This window comes from Mauremys reevesii, linkage group 25 (genome assembly GCF_016161935.1).
Source record: "Mauremys reevesii isolate NIE-2019 linkage group 25, ASM1616193v1, whole genome shotgun sequence".
In the NCBI taxonomy this organism is placed as follows: domain Eukaryota; kingdom Metazoa; phylum Chordata; order Testudines; family Geoemydidae; genus Mauremys; species Mauremys reevesii.
In genome coordinates, this window is record NC_052647.1 from 13284170 (window position 1) to 13310527 (window position 26358).

Below are 26358 nucleotides of genomic sequence, written 5' to 3' on the forward strand. Positions count from 1 at the left end.
CTTCCTGTTCAGAGCCCCTGTTGCACCAGGGACCTCCAAAGCAAAAAAAGCACAAGCAGCTATAGCTTGAGCTAAAGGGCCTGAACTTCGTTTGGGGGGGGCTAGAACCAATTGGCACAGAGGGGAGCCTGTCATGCACCTTCGCCCGTGGCTTACATGTGCAAAGCGGCCCTCTTTACACAGCTAAGACCTGCCACACACTAAGCAACTCTCAGGCAAGGGAGGATGGGCTTGTGGTTAAGGAACTGGGCTGCAGGAAACACCTAGAGTCTAGTCCTAGCTCTAGAAGAGGAAACAGACACAGAGAGGGTAAAGTCACTGGGTCAGCCTGAGAGTGGAGCGCAGGTGTCCTCCTGTGCAGTCCAGTGAGCCATCCACGGGCCGATACTGCCTCAGCAAACTGCTGTTAACAGAGCTTTTCTGGCCACACACAAGCTTCAGGATTCCAAAGCCTGTGTTATTCGTGTGTGTTTCTCCCCACTCAACGAGAGTCTCCCTTAGAGGCCTGTGTGTTCCCTGCCCTGAGCTCTATTCCCCTCTCCCCGGAGAGTGCCCATTTCATAGGTCTATGGCTGGGCATGTGAGCCCAAGCACCCCCTGCAGATGTGAGGGCCGGGCCCATCCTTACTCCCAGGAGGAGGCAGTTTGCTTTCCTACTAGCCTGGGATCAGCCCTGACACTGGCCTTTGATCAGACACCTGAGCTTTCCTGATGTGACTGCCGCCTCCTCCAGCCTGGAGAGAAACCAGAAGAAAACCCTTCAATGATTGGTCTGTAGAACTGAAGGATGCAGACATGATATGGTCAGAAGCAGTGACTGTCACAGTCATCCCCTCACCCAGACAGAATCCAGGGCCTTATACAGCCCCGGAATAAAAACCCAGGGTGCCTTGCAGGTCCAGCGCTGTGCTACAAACCCACCCTCACCTAGGGATGGCACCGGAAAGGCAAAAGGCCCAGCTAGCAGGACTTACCAAATCACGGTACCAGGCCTCAGATGCTCCCTGCTCAGAGGGTGTTTTGCAGCAGTGAGCACGTTTGCCAGGTGCTAGGACAGGATACCTCACCCAGTTCTGAGCAAGGGGGGAATTAAGAGAGATGGGGCTGGGATCCGCACCCATTCAGATACACCGAGTGGCACATGGTGCCAGGTGCATCACAGAAGAGAGACCCTCACTAGAGAGGAAGGGTGGTGGCCTGGTGTGGCTAAGGCCCTAGGCGAGGCCTCAGAAGATCTGGATTCAATGTCAGGCTGTCTGTGACATTGGACAAGTCATTAGCCCTCCCTGGGCGTCACTTCCCTGTAGGATAACACCCTTGGGGCAGGCTAGTCTATGCAGCTCTCAGAGGACCGTCACTCGGTGCAACATGCAGCGCCCTGCGCTCAGAGAGGCGCTATTACCGTAACTCCTACTCACGTGAGGGCGACTCTCTGGCTTCCCTCGTTGGGCTCAGCTCTTCTCACAGGAGAGGAGAGCTCCCAAACGTACCAAGAGACAGCTGCTCTGGCTCTAGATTTCACCCTCAGGGGCCCAACGCTCCACTTGGGAACAGGAGTGCAGCGGTGTGGCTGCGGAGGACAGCCGAGCCATGCTGAAGGCAGACCCACTGTTGTCAGGCAGGTTTGTACTGGGCCGATTGAGCTACCATGAGTGGATACAAATAGGCTATTTACACTACGAACCAGGGGTATGATTCACCTAACTGAGCACCAGCTCCAGTGTTGCCCCTGGCACAGCTCACCGTGAGCTCACGCTCCACGTGCATGGGCAGGGTTATGGTGAGGGGCTCTGGCAAACGCTCCGCACTGGAGAGGGAGGAAAGGGCAGGGAGGGGAGCGCTGATCAAACCCCTGGATCCTGCTTGCATGACCCTACCTGAAGATCACTCCTTGTGCACGTGAGCTGCTGTGGTGTGTGGGCCTTGCCCCATTAGGTGCTGTTCCCCTCTGTAAAATCCTTATGAAAATGGAGCTGTTTGGATTCAGTGCAGCAGCTCTCAGACTCCTAAATGGCATGGAAAGGAACAGTGATTCTGGACTGACACCGGAGAGCGGCCTGGTTTTGAGAGGGCAGGTGGCCTGGCACATTTTAAAAACCTGGTCTTACACGAGGCTTCCACCGGGACTAGACACTGTGCAAGTTTAGGCCCATACTCCTCAGCCAGCCCCCAACCAGTAGCTAGCCAGGGCACCGAGGGTAAGGTTTCCAGTCCCAGGGAGCCCAGAGCCACGCTGCCCGTTGAGAGGCAGATGCAGAGAACTGAGGAGACTCCAGTGGAATAGGTGCATGATGCTAGGCTATGGCAAAGGACAGGAGCAACATCAAATCTCTTTCCCTGGGGCACTGGAGAAGGGGTACAAACTCCCAGTCACTCCCTATGCCCTTGCTCAATTAGCATCTCCAAGCCAGCTGTGCATCCCACACACACACCCCCACCCCAAGCAAAAGCCAGTGCGAGCAGGAACTGAGGAGACATGAAAATTAACCACAGCTGAAGGACCAGCGAGCTGAAATGCTGTGCCTGCATGCAGAGGACTCCGGATTGCAGCCCAGCACAGCAATTAGGCGAGCACTGGCTATTTGAGATGGAGATTGTACTTTGTGTTTTCAGAGCACACTGCCATGAGAGTGAGCAGGGAAGGGATGTTACCAATGGCATACCTACCTCACCTGCACTGAAAACAGCTTCAGCATGTAACTGCAAAGCAGGGCATATTTACCCAAAAATAAAATCCTTTCAGCAGAGCCCCACTGCATGTTAATGGAGGAGTCCCAGGGCTTGAGTCATTGCTGCAGGTAGGGTAATGTCAGCGGGCAAGCTAATAGGGCTCCCTGCGGTTCAACACAGGCTTGAGTCACCTCAGCTCTGTCCACAAAAACAAACCGGGCAAGGAGATTTTCACATTCGCTCCGGCCATCGCCACATGCTACAGCAAGGTTTCTAAGGACAGAGACTCAAACTCCGAGATAACAGGCAGAACAGCCCCCAGGCAGAATCTCACCACCACTGCCAGGGAAGAAAGTTCTGTTCTCAGACACTTCAGAGCACTTGTTTTTGCTGCTAATGCCACAGCAGGGTCCCAGTGGCAGGAAAGGGGAAGGGCTGGGTCAGATGGTATTTCTGGCTATAGCACCAGGCAATTCAATGCTTCTGCTCTCAGAATGCCCTTCTCCACATACAGCTGAGATCCAGATCAGCAAGACATGAGGGTCCAGCTGGATGAACTCAAAGGAACGGCCAGAGCAGTTCAGACCAGCACATCATTTAGCCCAGTCTCCAATATGGCCATTACCAACTGCACAAAACTCTATAATGGACAAGTAGGGAATAATGGGCCCATGGGGAGGCTCCCCCCCCCCCCAACACCCACACAGTTAGTAGCTGGTTTGGATAGCTGCCCTGAAGCACCCAGGTTCCTTATCCCTTCCCCTGTATGGCCGGGAAGCTCTTTGTGGCAGGCCCTATGCATACAGTATTCCTAGCACTAGGGGGGCAGATACCCAATCATAACAAACAACATCCCGCCTACTTTACCTGTGGGTGTTCTCATTATCCATATAAAACCTCAAATACTTTTTGGAACCCCACTAAACTCAGTATCTTGTGGCAGAGTTCCACGGGTCAATACATTTCAAATTCTTTACCAGCTTGCAATCCAGCACCTGTGTTTCATTAACTATCCCCTCACTCCAATATTACCGAAAAGGGGGGTGGGTTTTTTTTAAATAAAAGAGCACCTGATCTGGCCTGCCCTCCTGCCCTTTCTTTTTGGTGTACTTTCTAAAACTGTCCTGATCTTTTCAGCCTCTCCCACCTCCAGAGTGCTTCTTTATCTTTTGAAAGGGAGAGGACAGAGTTGAACTGAGTATTGAGACCATGTAATTCAGGCTTAAACCTATAACAATTTGTTAACAAAAGTCATGACCAAGTCCAGCTTCCGAAAGCATTCAGCTGCCAACACTGCGCTAGTTCACCACATTTTAACCACTTCCCATTTATGTTTGATCCTGTTTTCATGATACTGCGCAGTGATTTGGGGTAATTTTCCTTTTCTAAGTTTTCACCTGATTGTCACCCCACAACAGGGAGGGTATTTTTTTAAATATGTTGCTATGGAGACTAACTGTCATTGATACGCAAGAGCCTTCCATTTCCCCAGAATGACTAGCAAGGGACAGAGCAGAGGCAGAAATGCAAGAAATATTCATTTTCAGATGCCTCTTGGTTTAGGTGATCATCTTAATTGGCTGGAGCTTTTGGGAGATGTCGCCTTTCGTCATTTTAAAACAAGATTGGAATCTTTAAATCGCACCAAGGAGTCACTGTCTAATGGCTAGTTTGATATAAAGGAAACCTCTGTAGATTTGCAGAACTGAGAGAATTTGGGAAACAGTTACTGAATTAGACACTACAGAGCCTGATGTAGCACTTACTCACACGGAGTCGCACCTGACTCCATGATTCCAACAGCACTAGGCCCTGGGCAAAGCCCGACTCAGCACAGCCACAAGTGGCAGAATCAGGCCCCCTGTTATTTGGCGGCTGTTTGATTTTCTTTCAAGACCTGGAAAGAACAGGTAAGAACAGCTTTGTTTAATATCACTGGAGTCATATTGCCATTTTAAGATCAAACTGGCCAAAGCTGCCTTTACACATGCTGCACAGGGATTTAAAAAAAAAAAAAAAAAAAGACCAAAGAGATCTGTACAATCCAGGGAGGAAGGGGAGAAATAATCAATGCCAGAGCTTTCGAAATGTTCAACTGGAGAGGGCTTTATTTTCTGCGTAAGAGAACTGGAACTATACAGCATCTTTGCACTGGACCGAAGCTGGGAACTTTATCTGGTTTAGTTTTGTCTAAACATAAGCAATGCAGTGTAACTGGAAACAGTGACATACAATGATTAAACCACAAGTGGATAAAGAGACGCTCTGAGAAAACAGCACTCTCTCCACACTGCAGTCCCTCCTACCGAATGGCACTGGCATGTCTTAATGGAGTGACCTCATGCTGGAATGGTTAACACACAGTATTCTACAGACCTCTACACAGCTTAATTGGCTACTGATCTTTCTGTACTGGGAACTACTGCCCATTAACCCCCTTCCCCCCCTTGTTTATACTCATCACAAACCAAAAGGCATCTTCAAGTTTTAAGTCCATGCAAGGGCAGAGGTGGAAGCTCCAGTTACCATTGTCTGGCAGGAACAACAACCTGCACTGAGTCAGCTACGTGAAGGGCAGATGCACACAGGCACCAGTGACAGGCCTTATCAGCATGACTCGTTGTGCGGTATCTTATCAATTTATAAATGGCTTTGACAGATCAGTTCTACAAACAAAAACCGGGGTGCAGACCGAATGCTGCTTAGTCTAGAGAAAACCTTTTCTTTTTTTAAAGCAGTGCAGGGATGCAGGGGTGGGACAGAGATTCATTCCATCTTAAACATTAGAGCACACGAGTCATTTTCACCACCATCAGTGCAGTTCTGTAATAAATACTCTATCATTAATAAGGTGGATGTGGGAAGCATTGAAGTGTGACCTTTAGCATCGACACGTCTCCTAAACGGAGAAATTGTCAATATAAAACTCAAGCGGCTGTGGCATGCCTGAGAATTTTAACATTCTCTCTGCTTATGAAAGATGCTACCGTCTGTTTGTTGGATTGCATTCTCATCCTTGGCTAACCATGCATCTCTACAGGGGGAAAACGTGTCAGGTGCCACGGAAGGTACTGAAATATGAAATGAGGTTTTTTTAACTAGATCTATGAAGTTCATTCGGGAGAGTGCAGGGCTGGAGTAGGGTTTTGTTTTTTTCCCCTCCTTTCTTCCCCTCGCCCTTTCCTTTCTACAGGTCACCAGGCACTTCACTCCGTACGTAGAATGATGTGGATCCCTGAATCTGTGAAAACGGGTCCGCTCATCTCACCAGCCCGCAGCGCAAATGAGGCATCTTCAAAAGGTTTCTGCATCTGACCTGCAGAAAGCAGCAATGAGAAAAAGTTCAATTAAGTCAGCAGAGAGTGGAAGACCTTTCTGAGCACGCCAGCCTCAAAGGAAGGCAGCCTCCAGGCAAGCAACGAAGTCACCAATTAATAGCTTGCAGGGGGTGTTTGTTTTCATCTGTTCCCAGCAGACACTCCACCAACACACATGACTCAGATTCAGAGCTTTCACTCACACCCCATAAACATCACTGCTGCCAGGAAAAGTGTTTCAGCGAGCCGGGAATTCCAAGGGCAGAGGAAATCTCCTCAGCAGATTCACTGGCACAGGAGGGTGTTAGTCTTTCAGTCTCAGATGCCCTTAAGGCACAGAGAAGGGAGAGATGCGCTGTGCAGTACAAGCTGCACTAAATAATTCACAGGATGCGTCTGGGTAATGTCATGACCTAGACAGACAGCATGCTTAATGCTCTGGTCTCCATGCCACCAAGCTCCTGAGGGTTTATCAATGGAGACCCAGGAAAGCCACAGGTGACGCTGGGATGGCCCCTGCATGAGAGAGAATGAGCAGGCGGCCTAGGGCAGTTCAGCAGTGGGCTACAAAGATTCAGTTAGAAGGATTTCAGCCATGAGGGGAGTTACTGGTTCAAGAGGGAACAGGATTTTTGCCCAATTTCCTGTGACAGTTTGGAAGTTATAGCAGAGAAACTGCATCTCCCAGCTGAAATAACGAGGCTCCACTCTGCCAGCACTGTGGCACTTGCACACCAGATGCCTGCAAAAGGGCAGAGAGCCTCCTGGCATGTAAGGAAGCTTCACTCCCTGCACTTAGCACTTTGCAGTGTTTGCCTTGAGATGCCTGAAGAGGGATAGATCATCTGCTCGCCAGGAACACAACATAAATCTCCTGTAAGTTTATGACCCTCGTCTCAGAGTTTCAAGACAGTGCAGTAGCTTTGGACTCCTCAGCACATTAGGAGATGGCTGCAGAAAGCATTAGACAGCATGACAGATGGATCATCAGCAGGCTCTTTTTTCCCCTAAAGAGACATTTCAGTGATATACTAATCTCTTTGGGAGCTAAAGCTTTCCAGTCCCACATAGGCCATACATCCTGGATGCATCACATGTAGCTGAGGAGCTGCTACAGAATTCATATATTTCACTTTCGGGTCTAAATCCATCCATAGTCATTCCTCTAGCGAGACAGCAAGATGCCATGAAGGCTAGATTCCTCCTTTCAGGATTAGTCATAATAGCTTCAGCCTGTCGTCTTACCCTTCAAAAGAACACTGGTTTCATTACTGAAGTAACTTGATACATAGGACTTCTCAGAGTTCTGCTTCTCTCCTCCAGGTAGTATTTAGATTAATTGGTAGGAGAGGCAAACTGTTTGCCCGTCTCACTAATTCTTATTCTAACGACACATTCACACATGATTCAAACAGCATTATCTCGCCTAAAACTGCGTACTGAAAACCCTTCATCTTAGATTTTAGTTAATCCTGCTACTAGCACAGGATCTTTACTTCAGACGAGGAGAGAACCCTTGTGTGCCACACCAGAATAATTTTCCTAAAGCAAAAAGCATCAATTACTTGCAGTTTTTCAAGAAGATAAATTGGAATGTTTTAGCAGTTTCACCTCTGAAGTAACCAGTATTCACACTTCTAATAAATTATGTTTGCAGCCCAAATGACAGCAAGAGGCAAAGATGAAGACTAAGTGACATCTCAAGAGTGCAGCAGCCACTTGCAGTTCTAGTGTCATCTAGTGGAGACAGTCTTGCAACATTTCTTTACTTTCTGATTAAACCAGGAGAAATCTTTTTCTGTAAGTCACCAAGCACTACAATGAACTGATGGTCTCCAAATGGGCCACAACTAGCAGTCACAGCATCCCAAGATTCATGGGCATGTCACTGAATCCATAAAATGCCAGTGTTATGCACTGTCTAAAAGGAAATATTTGTCTGAGGAAGGAGGAAAAGTTTCTCACCATGTGCAGTAACTGGAATTCTTTGAGATGCGTGCCCTTGTGGATGCTCCACTTTAGTGGTGCATGAGCCCTGCACCTTTGATCAGAGATTTTTGGTAACAGGACCCGTTCTGCCTGCACCCTACACACTCCATGCCCTGTACTGAGGCTATATAAGTAGGGGCCTATCAAATTCACAGCCATGAAAAACGCGTCACAGACCATGAAATCTGGTCTCCCCCTGTGAAATCTGGTCTTTCATGTGCTTTTACCCTATCCTATAGGGATTTCATGGGGGATATGAGTGTTTCTCAGATTGGGGCGTCTTGACCCAAGAGGGAATTGCAGGGGAGTCGCAAGGTTATTTTAGGGGGGGGTGGCGGTATTGCCACCCTTACTTCTGCACTGCCTTCAGAGCTGGGTGGCTGGAGAACGGTGGCTGTTGACCTGGCAGCCAGCTCTGAAGGTGGCGCCCCCGCCAGCGCAGTGCAGAAGTAAGGGTAGCAGTACCGTACGATGCCACCCTTATTTCCGGGCTGCTGATTTCAGAGCTGGGCGGCTGGACAGCGGCGGCTGCTGACTGAGCCCAGCTCTACAAGCAGCAACACAGAAGTAAGGGTGGCAATACCATACCATACCATGCCATCCTTTCTTCTGCACTGCTGCTCGTGGCGGCTCTGCCTTCAGAGCTGGGCTCTCGGCCTGCTACCCAGCACCAGCAGCGCAGAAGTAAAGGTAACAGCACCCCCACACACAATAACCTTGCAACCCCCACACAACTCCTTTTAGGGTCATGACCCCTACAATTACAACACCATGAAATTTCAGATCTAAGCTGAAATCATGACATTTACGTTTTAAAATCCTGCGACCATAAAATTAACCAAAATGGACCGTGAATTTGGTAGGGCCCTATGTACAAGGCTGTGTGGGTGAACCATCCTCAGTTCCTTCTCTACTGGAAAGCCCACAGAGGCAGCTCCGACGCAGAGGGGAGGAGGGAGGGTAGCGAAGCACCCACAGGGCACACATCTCAAAGAGCTCCAGTTACTGCTCAAGGTGAGTAACTTCTTTGAGTGGCATCCCTGTGGGTGCTCCACTTCAGGTGACCTCCTAGCAGTAACACTTCTGGGAGATGGGAGTTTTGGAAGAGAGTCCATCACTAAAAAAAACTGCACTGCCTACTGCGGCATTAATTAGGGAACGGTGATTGGAAAACGTGTGCACTGAGGAGCATATCGCAGCCCCGCAGATTTCAGCAACCGGAATGTCTTTGAGAAGAGCTACAGATGTAGACTATAGTAGAGCATGCAGTCACTCTCAGAAGAGGTATAACCTCAGCAAAACCATAACAGGCAATAATACATCCAGAGATCCATTTAGAAAGTCACATACTCCCTTAGAACTGGAATTAGATACTCCCTTAGACCTGGCTGCAATAGAAACAAAGTCTAGGGAATCTTCCTGAACAATTTCCTCTTAACATCTAACGTATGAAAAGCCGACTCCTCTGTAGACTGATGCGGCTTAGAAAGAAACCGAAAGGTGAGTAGTTTGGTTGATATAAAATTCAGGACACCATAAGAACTTTGGATGAGGTCCTAAAGATACCTTGTTTTCCAAGGAGAAGATAAAGCCCGTCTCCCCAACCCTTCAAGCAGAAGTGTTGACCACTAAGGCGTCCATCTTCAGACAGATGTCGCAACAAGCACACAGCTAATGGCACAAAGGATTGTTTCATGAGACAGTTAAGAACCAGGCTGAGATCCCAAAGCAATGTAGAAGCTCTAATCTGCAGAAAAAGATTGGCAAGTCCTTTCAGGAATCTCACTGTGCTCAGATGTGCAAATACCAAGAAACTACCTATTTGCACACAGAAAGCTGTTATTGCCGCTAAATGAATCTTTATGGAACTCATAGAAAGGCCAGAAGTTTTCAATTCCAACAAGTAACTCAAGATTGAGGAAAGAGGCAACTGGCTGGAGAAAGATGGCGCTGGTTACACCAAAGGTTGTCATCTTCTGGGAATGGACAATCATCACTTGACAATTTCTGAAGTATGTTGAGTAGATTTCTTTTGGCTATTTAAGGGATCTTTTGTACTTCCAATGAACATGTGGTCTCTTGTCCAGAGAATCATTGAGGAACCAACCTTGTCATTGCAGATGTTCAGATTGGGGTGAAGCATTGACTCGCATCCTGAGATAACGGTTGAGGTTTGATTGGGAGTCACCGCGGATGATGAGAGAGGAGTTTGATGAGGTAAGGAAACCAAACTTGTCTTGGCCAAGTTGGTGCAAAACAACTTTGGCTTGATCCTCTCTGATCTTGATAAGGACCTTTAACAGCAATGAAGTTGAAAGATGTACATAAAAAAGACCCCCAAGCTAGGAATATTTTGTTGAGGATTTGAGAGTCCAGCTCCCATTCATAATTTATGGAGAAATATCTGCTCAGGTCATCCACCACAGTGTTTTGTATACACGGGAGGTAAGCCACCAAGATGACTATCCAATTGGGTACACATGAGTTCCCAAGCTTTATCACTTTGCTACAGACTGAGGGGGAAAGCACTCCACCCTGACAATTGATAGAATATATGCCTGCTATGTTGTCCATAGCAGTGAAAGCAAGCGTTTGACCTCTTTAACGCCAACACATTGATGTGCAAATGCTGTTCCTGTTGTGACCATTTTCCTTGGACTACGTGAGGACCCAAATATGCTCACCATCCCAAGAGGGAAGCATCTAATGTTAACATGACTGCAGGGGGACCAGGTGAGCGACTGTAGGATCTGACTGAATACAGATACCTGCTTATTGAGACTGCATTTATGGGATACCTAAACAGTCCTGAGCCACCTGTAGAGACACTGAAGATGCAACCTGGCATTGTGTCACAAAAACACAAATTGCCATGTGCTCCAGCAGTTGTAGACATGTCTGTGCTACAGCTTGCGGGCTGAGGTGCACTCTTTGCATAAGCTTTGCATAAGCTTTTTTTTTTTTTTAAACAGCAAGGAACCTGTTGAGAGAGAGATCTCCCCTGCCTGTTATTGAATCCAGAAGCGCTCCTATAAAAATCAATTTACTGAGATGTGTCAGTGACCCAACCGACCTCAGTACCAAGTGACATCCAGAGGTTGCAAGGAGCAGAGACCTTGGCTCATTCAGTACCAGAATTCCTGCAGTACAGGAAGCCCAACAGAACTCCGTATCATCACCAATGATGTTGATACTGAGTAGGGCCAAGGATTCCATTGAAGCTGGTCTCTCAGTGGTAGCAGTCTTTGTTACCAATGGTATCTGAAGTACTTGGCGCCTCACTAGCTCTCTTCTTTGGGCCTGAGGTTTCTGGTGACTGGATCGTCTTTGATGAGGAACTCTGTTGTTCTGCTCCTCTTATCTCCTCCCTTATACTTTGAACGGGGAGCTCTTGGTACCAGCGGTGCAGTTATAGGTACCTTAGCCAACGAGAATGCCAGAAACTGGGGTTTTGGTGCCATCTTCCTTTTGGAAGCTCTCTGTGACAGGGCTCTCAATGATGATGAGACACTGACAGATGTGGAGGGTACCTGTACAGCGGAGTTCTCTGTACCCAGTTCTCTGAAGCCAGTCATAAGGCTTTCTCCATCGTTAACTGTCTATGCTTAACTTCCCTGTTCTCACAGGAATTTCCCTTAAAAGAAGAGCATATTTCACAGGTGCTGGGAACGGGTGGGGACCGGGAGAGTCTCCGAGGCAACAAATACAGTGGGAGTGCCCAATAGGTCTTGACAAGAGAATCACTTTTTAAATCTTAGGGAGACCGGCATCCCCGACAAAAGGAAAAGTATTTCAAACCCCTCACTGTGGGGGGAAAATATTTTTCTTAAATAAAAAAAGGAGGGGTGGGGAGACACAGAAGTTCCAACTATAAGGTGCTAAACCTACTACTACAAAGCACTAATTATGTAGCTAAAAGACTAACAAGGGAGATAAATGGACAGCAAACAGGCACATGCTAGACTCCATCTCTGGCCGAAGGCAGCGGAGAAGGAACTGAGGGCGGTTCACCCGTACAGCCCTTTATAGCCTTGGTACAAGGATGCGTAGGACACATGCACAGACAGAACAGGCACTGCTACCAAAATCTCCAATCAAAGGTGCAGTGGCACCTGCGTGCCTGGAGTGAAGCACTCACAGGGACAATACTTGAAGAATCTCTCATTTAACTGCAATATAAATTAGATCCGTACATGGATATAAAATGGTACTTTATTGATACAACTATGCAGACCGCCCTGCACACTATCTGCTCTCTTATATACCCTTGCAGCACTGTGCATCAGCACAGATTTCTGCTGCAAAATTTGTATAGTTGCAGCAGGGAAAAAATTCAAAATGTTCAGGAACTTGCCTTAAGAATACTCACTCCTCATCCTGCTAGCCTCAACAATGAACTTGGGAAAAATGTGGGGTTTCCACCGACGGTGACACATGATTCCACCTCACTATTTCAGCTGTAGGCAGTTCTCAGTAGACTTCTTTTTTGGGTTTGTTCAAGTTTGTGACTTTGGAGAATGTGTTTTAAAGCCAAAGACAGAAAATGCTGCATTTGCCAGCACCAGTTTCCTGATTTACTCCAGCTACAATATGTAACATGGGCACATCTCTTTTATGTGCTCCTGGCATTTAGGTGGCGTTTTGTTTTTTAAAATACATCTTTTACAGGATCTCATTGTTTTGTACTTTGTTCTACTCAGTGGAAACTGGATAGATGAGCAACTCCAAACAATTAAAACGTAAGTGATCATAGATAGGACAATGAATCTCAGATGGTTCAGTTTCATTTCTAAATTTCAAAAGGATCTTCCTTATTAATGGAATTTATTAGGGCACTTGAAGTGATCTGAGAGCAGCTTCTTGAATTTACCCCCTCACCACACAGATCAATATTTCTGAAATGAATTCCCTCACCAGCAGCATTATTTTTAGTTGGCTGGAAATTGCACCCTTTTCGCCAATTTACTATTAACCCCCCTCCCCCACCCACTGAGATTAGTGCTTAATTATCTGCCTGACTTGTCATTAGTTCCATTTGCTCATTTCCTCCTTGTTCACGGTTTGTTACGCTAAACAACTGGATTCCCATTCAGCGTGGCTGAAAAAAAAATCTCTCTCAAAGCAAAAGCCAATTTCATAAGGAGCGTTTGTGTAACATCCTCTCCTCCTAGAATATCATCATAGCTGTATTCCTAACTGGTTTAACGTCTAAGCAGCAAACTACATTTCATGTGCAGCAAGGTCTCCTAGCACACCAATCCACTGGGGGGTGGGAGGGATTATTAATTCTCACCCCCTACTGAGCAATTTCAATGTCAATTGTGTAATCTCGGTATTGAATTCATGTCACCTACCTCTCCCAAAAGCACCCAGGTCTCCTCCCGCCTTTGCCGAGCTGCAGTCACTAAACTGGGAAGCGAGGGATTCGAAATCTTCCTCTCCAGATTTAATCTTCTGGATGTATCCTGTTGACACACGTGATAATTCATAGTCAGAGGCAAAAGTCAGAGAGCATGATTGGGAGCGGGGGGAGGGAAATATTCATAATGAAAAAGGGTAGATAAATCTGAGCTTTTGTTAGTTACTGAGGAGCATTTCAAGGGACCTGCTTTTCCCCTGTGCTATTTCAAAGAGGTGCTTCAGTCTTAGCATCCCCTAATGGTAAGTGTGAGCCACTGCAGAAGGTCCATAACTCCCAAGAAACTAGTGCAGCACCTCAGGACTTCACTTTGTGTTCTTTGTGCCAAATACCAGTGGCCTTTTGCTGCACTGAATCCCAGAAATTCAGGTTGCACTTGCAAGCATGACTGCCGCTTTGGCCATGTCTACACTACTGGCATTTACTGAGGCACTGCTATGTCACGATAGCACCACAGGGTCAAAGTTTCCTACAATGACAGGAGGCGTTTTCCATCACTGTAGAAATTCTGCCTTCCTGAGCAACAGTAGCATTCTTCCGTTCACCTTCATGTGTTTGTATTACAATGTATTTGATCATGTAAATAACATTTCATGCTTTTCTACAACCTCAGATGCTTTCCTAGGATCATTTACTACTGTGTGCGGTTCTGTGTATACTAGAAAAGAATCCATGACAGTGACTTACACAAGATGTGCAACAAATGGGGAAGCAGCTCCTGTGAAGCCCTAACCTCATTCACTAGTCACCAGTTGTAGTCTATAAAACTAGAAGTACTAGGTTCCTACAGAACCTGTCTCAGCGATTCACACCTCAGACGCCTTTTCACCACCCAGCTAAGACAGACAGTAGTGTACTTTCCAAAGTGCTCTGCATGCAAGAAGTGAGGTTTGCAAACCCTCTTAAATGTAAATCAAGTCACAACTATAAACTTTCCCCACAACACTCAGAAGCACTTCTTACTGAAGGCTATTTCCAAGCACCTTTCAATCTTCCTTGTGCATCTTAAGCCTTTTCATCTCTAGTTGCTAAAAAGGGTGATGGGGAGAGAGGGGTTGAAATGCAGAGACTCACCACCAACAAATCAAGACAAGAACTTTGTACTTAAATCTACAAAAGTTTACCCTTGGTAAAAGGCCAAACATGGAAAATTTCAGCCAAATAGGTGGAAGATTTGGAAAGTTATGGGTGTCCGACAATGGGGTTATAATGGAAATACTCAGAGCCTTAACTGGAAGCTGTCTTTTACAACTCCAGCACATGTACTACCCTGCCCTCATATCTGTGTAACAAGAAACAACAGAACGTAACTCACCTTTTAGATTGTTCCTTCACATCAGCAACTCAACAACATTTGACTTGTATTTTGGAGAGCGGAAGGGGGTATCTAACTACTCAGGCATTGAAAACATTTAATCAGAGACAAGCAAAACCATGTCACACGCAGGTATCTGAATTATGCCATGACAGACAATTCTTGATGGTTCATTGAGATCCATTAGCCTCCTGAGCAAAGGGCTATGCAGGACTTCGGGTTCCAAAAAGAGAAGTTCATAGAGGATACATCCATCAACTACTATTAGCCAAGATGGGCAGGGGTGCAACCCTCACGTTCCAGGTGTCCCTAGCCTGTGACAGCCAAAAGCTGGGAGTGGACAACAGGGGACAGGCCACTCGATAATTGCCCATTCTGTTCATTCCCTCTGAAGCACCTACCATTGGCCACTGTCAGAAAACAGGATTCTGGGCTTGATGGACCATTGGTTTGACCCAGCATAGCCACTATTGTATCTTAATGCAAATGAACGGGCCATTCTGAAGAGCATCTCTGGCATACAGAGTACTACACCATTGCTAAATCAACCAGCACCGACCCTGCTTTACTTTTTAATTAGAAGCCATTAGCATTAAGATTAACAAAAGCTCTCAATGCCCACCAGCTCTTTTTGGGAGAGGCACTCCACAAAAACCATGAATAGTATAGAAATTTGTTTCAGTGTTTATTTTGTTTCACTGAATGAAGAAGAATTTCCCTCCACCCAGAGCAGAGACCGTTCCCTGCACTGCATTCTCCCAGGCTCTGCATAAGTTCCAGTGGCTCAAGGAAACGGGCTGCCACCATTTCCACTACTGCACAAGCTGACAGAAGGTCTGGGGTTAGGGTACTAGCCCAGAAGACTTGGGTTCAACTGTCTGCTCCACCCCAGGCTCCCTGCATGACCCTGGATAAGTCACTCAGGCCCAGTCTTCAAAGGTATTTAGATATGCAACTCCCACTAAAGTCAATGGCTGTTAGGTGCCTAACTACTAGTCTGTGCCTCAGTTTCCATCTGTGAAATGGGACAACAGCACTGCCCTGCCTCTCAGGGGGCTTGCAATGATAAGTACTGTAAAGCTTGTCAGGTGCTCCAACACAATGAGACTGCGAGTCCAGACCAGTACCACAGAATATGTGCATCTCTGCCATTAGGAAATGCCACCTCTCTTCTTCCTGTGTCTCCTAGTTAGCTTTTATCACCTAGCTTTCATCCTCACACTCCTGCACTTCCCTAGTCAGTTTCGGTCTCCCCTTCGCATTTACACCCTTCACAGAAATGTTGCAGCCACCTCAGTTGTGATTTGGTGACTGATGATGAAATAAGCATGTGCTTTTTTTTATTTTTTTTTAAACAATAATGGCCTAAGCTTAATAGCAATACTATTAACAGTCAAGGAGTACTGGGGTATTAATGTTACAATAGCATCTAGAACCCCAAATCAGGGCTCCCCCCAGAGCTACGCACTGTGCCATGTAGTGAGAGGGGCCCTGCTTCAAAACACTTACAGCTTAAATAGACAAAAGAGCATGAGGGGAAGTCACAGAGGGTAAGTAACTTCCCCAAGGTCTCACAGGTCAGCGGCAGAGCTCGGAGTAGAGCACCGATCTCCCAAGTCCCAGTCCAGTGCTTTTCCCTCTGGACCACAGGATGTTAAGTCACGTTAACAGCATCATACCTGTGTGTGCTTTAAAGAGAGAGAAGCCATGGCACGCCCCTAAAGAGGGGGAAGTTGAAGGAGGATTAATCAACAGCAGTGTGCCCACTTCACAGATCTCCTGGGATGAGATCATGGCAGGAAGACGAGCACTACCAGCTTGTAGCATTTCAAAACTCGGGAGGTGGTTCTCTCCTTTAGCAGTGAAGAACAGCAGGGGACCGGAACAAGTCAGTCTTCAGATTATTTATAATTAGGGAAGGCAAGGTCCTAATGCTCTTTCAGATAATACAGGAGAACACAGATGTTAGAGGGAGAGATTCAGATCTCGTGTGCATGCCTCTCCTGAGGCACCCTGCAGGTGCACATGCCTCAAAGGTGGTGTCGCTACCTACTTAACTTCAAGGGTTCATGTCTGGGGAGAACTTCAGCACCCCAAACAAAAGGTGAGGGAGAGCTTCTTACTTCTTTCAAAGTAAGTCAAGCTTTGCTGCCTTCTGGACACCCAGTCTTCCATCTCCAAAGAGAAATGCTGGACACAGCAATTGCTATGAAAGGGGAAAGACTGTGCTTGGTCCAGCCATTATCAGCATGAGCATCCCACCAGTGAAACCCTGCAAGATCTTGGGACCATAAGGCAAGGTAGGTGTGGTAGTTGGACTTTCAATACAGCAATGACTGCTGGTTCTCCTGAAGCATTCAGGGAGAAGCACACAAGAAAAGGAAGTTGTTTAGCCTGAAGTCAATAAATCTCCTGGTTTCAGAAGATGAAGAGCTTAATTGAAGTAACTTACCATTTAGGCACTGTAAGCCAGGTGAGAGCACTCATGCTCTGAAAGATGGGCATCTGGACACTAGATTTCAAGCTGTAGTTCATTGCTGTAGGAGGGTCAGTGGAAGAGCCTTATTTCAGAGTGTGTGCGTATGAACGAGAGAGCGCTAAATTCATTTTAATAGTTTGGGGGAATGCTCAGGGACAGAAGAGGGCAACATCAGATGCAAAAGTTTGAGGGGATAAAAAGTTTTGCTACCATATACTCCAAATACGGCTCCAGAAATGCTCCCTCATTAGCAAATATTTTACAGATGAACTGCATCTGCACAGGAAGCAAATGCCACTCTAGCATTATACGGGTGCAAATGGCGCTTTAAGCCCTTTTTCTCTCTGTGTGCACTATAAAGAGCAACTCAGTCAAGCCACAGGTACAGCAATTCAGGTGCAAGAAGCCATGGAGACTCTCAGAGATCAGCACAGGTAGCTCATGGAAGAAGTGGGCTCTGAAGTTAGGAAAGTAAGGCCACTTAGCACAGAGCCATGGGTGGCAAGAAAACGAGCAAGAGTGGGAGAGGGCAAAGCAACTAGAGGGGAAATAGAGGCGCGAACAGCAGCAGCTCATGCGGCAACAAGAGCGAAGATGTTAGCAGCAATGGAGACCTGCAGAGCCATGTTGACAGCACCACACATGAAGAGAGACCATGAAGCGAAATGCAAAACTCCAAGTGTCACCAGAAGGAGTGAGCTTGTGGAAAGAAACACCACATTCCTATTGGAGTCGTGGTGATTCCTGCCTTGCACTGATGGTCCAGTGGAGTTTAGCAATGTCTCAGTGCTTGTTGGAATTTTAAGGGTTAGCCATTACATGCAACAGTCACATCTCATAGCAAGGAGACAGGAGCCTGTCAATAGTCAGAGAGGGGAAGGAAATGAGCTTCCTCCTCAAGACCCCAGAACTACCCACAAAAGCTTGTGGCAGCCCTTGCCTTGGATGACACATTGCAGTAAGCTGCCATGTCCTGAAGAAACGAGAGGAAAAACACCTCACTGACAGCAAGCTAACCAGTCACTGCCAAACAGCTACACCTCAATGATTCTCCAAAAGACTGTCTGGTTTTGGTGACCAACCAGGGACAAAAATATATGGTTGATTTTTGTCTTAAGCCAGTATGACTCAGTCTTCTGCTTGGCTAAGTTTTGTCTATTTTTAGGGACTGAAAGAGGATAGCCTGGTTTTTAAGGAAAAGAAATCTGTCAAACTACATCAGATTTCATTCAGGCAGTTCCCAGTACAATAGTCTTCCACTGACTGAAACCGAGCATAAAAAACTATTCCTTATTGCTTCAAGTCTTGGGATTTCCCCAACAATGGCGCATTTCCCTCCACCCACCCCAAAGTTCAATCAATAGGATCCCTTCAGCTGAAATAATTGCCAGTACCCTACATCTGTGTAATTATGCAAGGAATTTAACTGAGTAGAGAATTGTTTCTGTATCTTTAGCTGGACTAGTGCTAACCTCAGAACCAGGCCTGTAGGAAAGCTGCCAGAGAGTGGCAGAGAGGAAGAATGGGGGACCGACTTCGGACTACAGCCCTGTGACTATATTTTGAGAGCCAGGGTAGTTTATATTCCTTCTGAGGAATTAATGTGATGATGTGCTTTAACGCAAAGACGCTAGCAGTAATGGGAGTGGTATTGCTAAATTAAAGGGGTATGCATATTTATCCCACCTTCTACTTTGTTTAATTAGAGGTGGAGTGGGAGAAGCAAGAGAGCACACAAAGGGAGCTGTGTATCAGTTCAGAATCAGTTCTGTATTTTATTTAAGGAAGATTTATGCAAGATTATGAGTAAGCCATTTACCCCAAAGAGGTTTGTTGTGTTTCTTGTGCCTCTGGGCAGAAGACCATTTGTTTTCATAGCATTTATGTATGCACACTGCAGTGGGAAAAATGAATATTGTTTATCTAATTAAACTAAACTGCTCCAGCCTATTGTAAACAGTATATTTGCACAATACATTTGCTATCAAAATACAGCATTCTTCCAAAATACATATTTGCATCACCCTGAGTGCATGCTTACTTCCAAGCATCATACTAACCATGCTGGTAAATGTGTCATATTACCTCCCGTTGCACCACACACACACGAAGGTTCAGCCTTAATTTGCACACTCATGCTAAAAAAAGTAAAGGCACTTGAGTTAAGAAAGGATCATAAGCTTTAATGTTGAAGTCCCTGAGTAGTCAGTTTGTACCACGACCTTCATGCTGTTAAAAGCTTCTGGAGAATGAAGTTGTTACAGTGAATTTCACAAGCCTGCAAAGTGAAACTAAACAATTTGGTTATCACAGCTCTGCTAAATCTATGACCGTTTATTAGCCCAAGCCCAAAACGTTCTTGCCAACTGGTTAGATGATCTTGTGGTTAAAGCACTAAACTGGGGGTCAACCGGTTCTGCCATGGACACCCTGTGCAGCTCTTGGCAAGACACTTACTCCCCATGCCTCAGCGCCCATCTCCAATGGGATTAATGGTCCTTCCTTTCACCAACTCTGCCTTGTCTATTTCAATCAGAAGCTCTTCAAGACAGGTACTGTCTCTCACTATGTATTTGTGCTGAGCCTGGCACAACGGGGCCCTCTAAGCATTGCTATAATACAAATCAAATCAGGATTATAGTGAAAACTAATTTAACCTACACATTTTAGTCACCCATTTTAACTTTCGTAATGGTATAAGATTTTGCAATGCTGGTTTATTCACAAATAATGCATCACCTCTAGCTGTCTTCAATCTACTTTCCTTATTACTCAAAAGAGAATCACAAGCAAGTAAAATGTCCAAAACTAACCAAAGTTTGTCTATCTAAAACGCTAACCTTTAGCAGGTTCCTTGAGGGCAGGAGACTATAACGAAGCATTTTCTTTAAACAAATTCCAATCACAGGTTTATATTGCATAAAACTTTAATTCCAGAGTTAAAGATTGTGAAGGAAATAGAGACTTAACTGCTCTCTAAACAAAACTTAAGACTGTGGTGTGCTATGTCTGTCGAACAAACGCCTCCCAGGAGATCTACTTAAACAATTCTGTGCTATAATTACGTTCATCAAGTACAGTACATCTGCACAAAGAAATTCAATGATACCTGACTATTTGTCAGAAATTGTAGTGGAGTTAAGTTGTGCATTCATGCAATACATTCTCTAGTGGGTTTTTTTTTTTTTTTTAAACTTTATAATTTTCTGCCATTTTCAGGGGGATAATACCGGATTGGCTCTTTCCAGGTCAACAGTATCAATGTGTCAGCTCACCTTCCTGGAGCAAGGAAAATGCAGAAACAACCTACATAAAATAATTATGAGTGGATGTTCCCTATGACCTTTGCAGGGAATAGCGTTTATCAAGCACAGATGAGAGTGTCGACAGAAATAGATTTTCTGATCATTCCATTTCATTCTCAGGAGACAAAAATACAATGATAATAAACATGATGAATGAAAGAATCCCTAATGGCCTTTATCAAGAACACAGCAGGACATTTACATCAAATAAGTTTTAATCACATCTCTCTCGTCCTCAGGCGCCACACAGGGAAAAAGATTGCTAAACATAAAAATTATCTGATAGTGAGGGGACTTCAGTCTCCAGGGCTGTCAATCCTGCACTTTAGTCTAGCACTAAAAATCACTTTAAAATAAAAATTACATCCGGATCTCATACAGAACAAGATTAAAAAAAGTCTCTCTCCATAACCTTATCAGATGTTGAAGACCTGCTGTGTGAGATAAAGGAGGGCACCCAGACAAAGTTATAAAGACGACTGATTCACGTATTCAGAATAATGTTATCGCCCCCTTAGAAGCCCAGATAACTTGCGTGCAGATCTTCTAACAGCAGAAAGTCTAACTGGCTATAAGGTTCTGAAATACCACTTAGTTAACACAACTCAAGAGAACTTTTCGCTCTAAAATTCACTCTCTCTCACTGGGACCTAAGTTTATGAACACTTGCTCTGTACCATGACAAAAGCACTCTTGCTTCTAGTACAATAAAACCCCATTTATCCAACCCTCCATTATCCAGCTCTCCATATGAGCCAGCGCACACAGGTCCAGAAACGGGCACTCTCCCCTGTGGCCACTAGATGGTGCTGCAGGCCCGCATTTTCCCATTCTCAGGATTATCCCAATTTTTGATTATCCAATCAGGCCCCAATCCCAGTTAGATCAGATAAATGGGGTTCTGCTGTATCAGTATAGGACAACAAACTTTGCTGTACTACAAAGTGTCAATTGTCAGTTATTTGGTGTGGTGTGAAATTCCCCCCATGCAAAGAGCAAACAAGACCTAGGCCCGCCTAAACCCTCACCTCTATGTGGGGGGAAGGGGGAGGCAGCATGAGGCCTAGGTACTACTGCAGTCACGTGCTCGCTCTTTGCACAGAGGAGAGTTTCACCCTAAGATATAAGTGAATCTACTAGGATTAATTACTGTTTATGACAGCCAGGCTGCAAATATTTCAAATTATTTTTATTTATAAAATTCTCAACTCCATGCGCACAGTGCTAATAAACTTTGTTGTAGCAATACACAACAGCTTCTTTATTATGCCAGTTATAACTAATTAATTAACTTAACTCACAAAAGAGATTTTCCTGAGAAGTTGCTAGCATTCTTGGCAGTTAATTCCGCATCTCTTTCAAAACACACTGGGCAACAGGTTAAGCTTCAGGGCTACACAGAGTTTCCTGGGGGTGATTTTCTTCTCCCCCAGATGCTGTCAAATTGTTGGCTTTTTTAATTGAAGCAGGATCAAGGCTGTTGCAAGTAAAACCTCATTGCTGAGCCTTCCAAAAGCAACAAGAAACTTTATAGTAACGTAACAGCATGCAGCTTTACAGCTTCAAAGCACTTTACAAAATGTCAGTCCTCACAACACCCCTGTGAGGTAGGTAGGTCAGACTATTTCGCAAATGGGAAACAGGTTAAGGTGCTGATCCAAAGTCAGAAGAAAGACTCCCACTGACTTCACCCCAGACCCTGACTAACTTGGCCCCAAAGCAATAGGAGAGTCAATGGAGAAGCTGGGATGAGAATCCAGTCTCTAAATGCCAATCCCATGCTCAGTTTGCAAGTCCAAACCTCACCGCCTAAGCAGCATCCCAATTAAAAGCTACTGCCAGCATTGCAAGGGACAATATGTATGGTGACTTGTCCCAACAGGCATTAGGAAAGACACAGGATTCCATCCCTCCTGGATCAGTTTAAGGCTACCGCACACTGGGAAACTTACTGTGTACATTTTGTGGATCATCAAAGCAGGATATTTGACTATCCCTGTGCAAATGTTTATGCACATCTCAGGCACAGATTTATCAGAATTTATAGAAACTGCATTAGGGCAAATGAAATCTTAAATATAGAAAAAGGAAGATGTTAAAGGAACATTTGTTTTAGCTTCAAATAATTATTTTATTTTTAAATATAAAAATATACACATTTACAAAGAAAATACAAACACACCTGTCTGACATGACATTACAAAAACAAAGAGGGGATGGGGAAGGGATGAATCCTGTTCTTAGGTCATTTAATCAGGGTCAGTGAATCACACAGCAAAATTGATTCCCCAAGTGGCTGTGCTACACGAAAGTCCATGTTCAAGCCACTTGGCTCAAAAACTTTGCCTTAGAGGGTTCATGACACTAATAAGGGGTGTGTGGGGGTGGGGGTGTGTGTGGGTCCGGCCCTAACAGGACTTTCCCCTTTTCTACCATCAACCTCTCCTGCTTTTACTTGCCATTTATAAGCTCCAGTGCCTCATCTTTGCTCCGCGTGATCTTTTCCTGCCTCCATGATGAGGGCCTTCTGGATTGGTTGTGCTTCACCAAGAGGTGTGAACAGCGCACTTTGGCGGGCTCTCCTTGGCCGTTCTTCCCGCCACCGCTGGGGCGCTCCCACTGGCTAGCATTTGTAATGTGGTTGAAGTAGTACACACGGCCTACAAATAAAAGGGAGTAGAGGGTTAGATTTTAGAAGTTCCTTTCAGACTCATGGCACTAGCTTCTTGCTTATCAGAAATACAAGACTGAATTTCTGCAAGTGGGTGAGAATGTGTGGACGCTGGCTCAAATCAGGAACTGGAAACACTCAATATCCCATAATAAGGGACTGCTGCAGCATTGCAGATGTCAATCCCATCTGTTAAGATTCTGGTCTCTATCAAACACTCCTAATAAGAAATAAAGGAAGAGGGTGTGAGCACAACAGCTCATTCAGCCTCTTTCCAGCTCTGGCAAGTGACTTCAGTCCTGATCCAGTTCTCATTGAAGTCCATGTCAAAACTCCCACTGATTTATATACAAGAAGGTCCTTAAACCTTCCCAGGATAACCTCCACCACAGGTGAACTGGATAGTTCATATTTGTAAAGTACTAATTATTCTTATGAAATCAGAAAGTGTGTCTGCAGCCTTCCGGCATCACACAACAGCAACACACCTTCGGAAGAAGTGCACTCACACAGCAGAACTCTGCCTGTATTATCCCTGAAGAGAAAATGAAAGGTTCTGGGTTTCTGGCAAAGAACAAGGAGATTATGTTTCGCTTTACCCCAGCATATGTGTGAAGATAAAGCATTGTGAAATCCCTACATAGGAAGGATGAAAGGCCTAGATATCAGTGACTCATACACCTTACAAATGCATCATAATTTACAGATTTCAGGAAAGATGTGGACAAACTGGAGAAAGTCTAGAAAAGCATAACGAAAATGATTAACGGTCTAAAAACCATGACCTATGAGGGAAGATTGAGTTTGGGTTTGTCTGGGGACACAACGGTTTTCAAGTATATAAAAGGTTGTTACAAGATGGAAGGAGAAAAACTGTTCTCCTTAACTTCTGAGGATAAGACAAGAAGCAATGGGTGGTTTGGGTTGGACATGAGGAAAAACTTCCTGTCAGGGTGATTAAGCACTGGAACAAATTGCCTAGAGAATCTCCATCATTGGATTTTTAAGAGCAGGTTAGACAAACACCTGTCAGGGATGGTCTAGATAATACTTAGTCCTTCCAGGAGTGCAGGGGACTGAAATAGAGAACCTTGCAGGGTCCCTTCCAGTCCTATGATCTTGCAGTTGGAAGACTAAGCAAGAAATCATGTCTGTGTGTGCCGGGCACTGCACAAACAATGGGGCCTTGATCCTGGATGTGTCTTTGGGTGCTACCACTAACAAAAACCACTCCTCAACCAAAATCAACTGCTCTTTAGAATAAGCAGCAAAATTCTCCAGAAGCAAGCAGTCAAGAGGACAGGGGACACTCGGCTGTGAAGCCAAGCCAATCAATACTGTAACTTGGAGATGCTGCAAGCTCCTGCCCTCCAAGCTGGCAGCAGCTAATTCCTGCACGAGCAGGAATTCACATGAGCCAGGCTGATTTTCTCCACTATTAACGTCCCTCTCTATAACCCCTTTCAGCCCAAAGGATTTTGAACCAGCAAACCAAGCACTCAATGCTCTTAAGGAGTGTGACTGTCACGCACAGAGCACTGCATAGAAGGCAACAAGGAGGAGAGGGAAAGGGAAATTCCAGTCCAAAGATACAGGGACCAAACCTCCAATTATAAAACTACCACTGTGGGCTTGTCAGCATCCTGGCAAAACTGGAACACATGATTCATGTCATGACCCTGTGCAGGTGCTTTGCCTCTAACTTGCACATGGAACATGTCATGTCATTGCTCCAGACTTGACCCTACCCCATAGCAGAACAAGCCCCAGTTTCCACTCCATCCACACTGGGACCAGCATCCAAGAAAGGCAGCTTCCAGCTTTCACTTCCCCCCCTCACATAGGGACACTCTAGAGCTTCATTCCAGACTTGCCCATCCACCCCAACGTGAACAAACATGAGACCTCCAGAGCTTGCTCTCTGGTCTCACATCACGGGGAAAACTTATCCCCAAGCAAAGACATGGTGAGATTCCCAGCCTGCCACAATAGAGCCTCCCTCCCCCACCACAGAGAATCACTGATAAAGTCACTTCAATCCTGGCTGTACTCAGTGCATGCAGCAGGGCACCCACACCCCATCCCCAACCTTCCCCCAGCAATGCCCTCCCCATGGGAACCAATCACCCTCCTCAAAGACACCCCCCCATAAGGAACAACCAACCCCCCAGGACATCTCCATGCATGCAACAGAACAACCCCCTCACAGACCAGCCCATGGGGACCAAGCAACCGCCCCCCCCATACACCTGTGGGACCAGCCCTTCACAGCTCTCACCTCCAGGCCCAGCCCCGCTGCACCCCAACCCCTGCGGTGCCAGCTCACCCCCCCAGCCCAAGCCCAGCCCCACTACACCCCAACCCCTGCGGTGCCAGTCTCCCCCCCCCCACCAGCCCAAGCCCAGCCCAGCCCCGCTGCACCCCAACCCCTGCGGTGCCAGTCTCCTCCCCCAGCCCAAGGCCAGCCCCGCTACACCCCAACCCCTGCGGTGCCAGTCTCCCCCCCCAGCGCAAGCCCAGCCCCGCTACACCCCAACCCCTGCGGTGCCAGTTGACCCACCCAAGCCTGGCTAGGCCCAGCCCCTCCACGGCCAGGCCCGCCCCACCCCCACCCCAGCCAGCCAAGCCAGTCCCCACCCAGCCAGGCTCCCACCCCAGGCCCAGGCCCAGGCCCGCCCAGCCGGCCCCGGCCACCCCACCCCGCAGCCCCGGCTCAGCCCCAACCGGCCCCGCCCCCAGCCCAGGCCCCCCGCGCCCCCGGCCCGGCCCGCGGTACCTGAGCTGCGGCTCATGCGCTTCTCCCAGCCCGACGGCAGCTTCTCCTCCTCCGCCATCTTCCCTCCGCCGCGCCGGCCACGCCCCGCCCGCCTGGCGCCACTGCCTCCCGTTGGCGCAGGGCAGACCGGGGCCACGCCCCCGCTGGCGCCCATTGGTCCAAAAGAGCTGAGGTCCCGCCCCCTCGCTAGACACTGTCTCATTGGCGCAGAAGATCAGTGATTGGCTACGGGCGAAAGGCCGCAATGATTCCGGAAGCGATTCCGGAGCCTCCGGACCACGTGACGGGGATGGAAGCCGGGGAGGGACAAGGCGAGAACGCTGCTGCCGGGCGTTCCTATGCCGAGCCACGCGGGGAGACAGCCCCCAGCGCACCCGGAAGCGTTACCTGCTCCATAGACTCCAGGGCTGGCAGGGA

General features: G+C 46.7%; 1 protein-coding gene across 1 annotated transcript; it reads right to left on the reverse strand.

Moving 5' to 3' along the window:
* Positions 1 to 4755: 4755 nt before the first annotated feature.
* PIN1 (peptidylprolyl cis/trans isomerase, NIMA-interacting 1) lies at positions 4756 to 26094 on the reverse strand. The gene is made up of 4 exons (XM_039514108.1): positions 25942 to 26094; positions 22954 to 23154; positions 13331 to 13441; positions 4756 to 5986 (listed from the first exon to the last, which is right to left on the reverse strand). The coding sequence occupies exons 1-4, from the start codon at positions 25997 to 25999 to the stop codon at positions 5877 to 5879; spliced, it is 480 nt and encodes a 159-aa protein (XP_039370042.1). The 5' UTR covers positions 26000 to 26094; the 3' UTR covers positions 4756 to 5876.
* Positions 26095 to 26358: the final 264 nt, after the last annotated feature.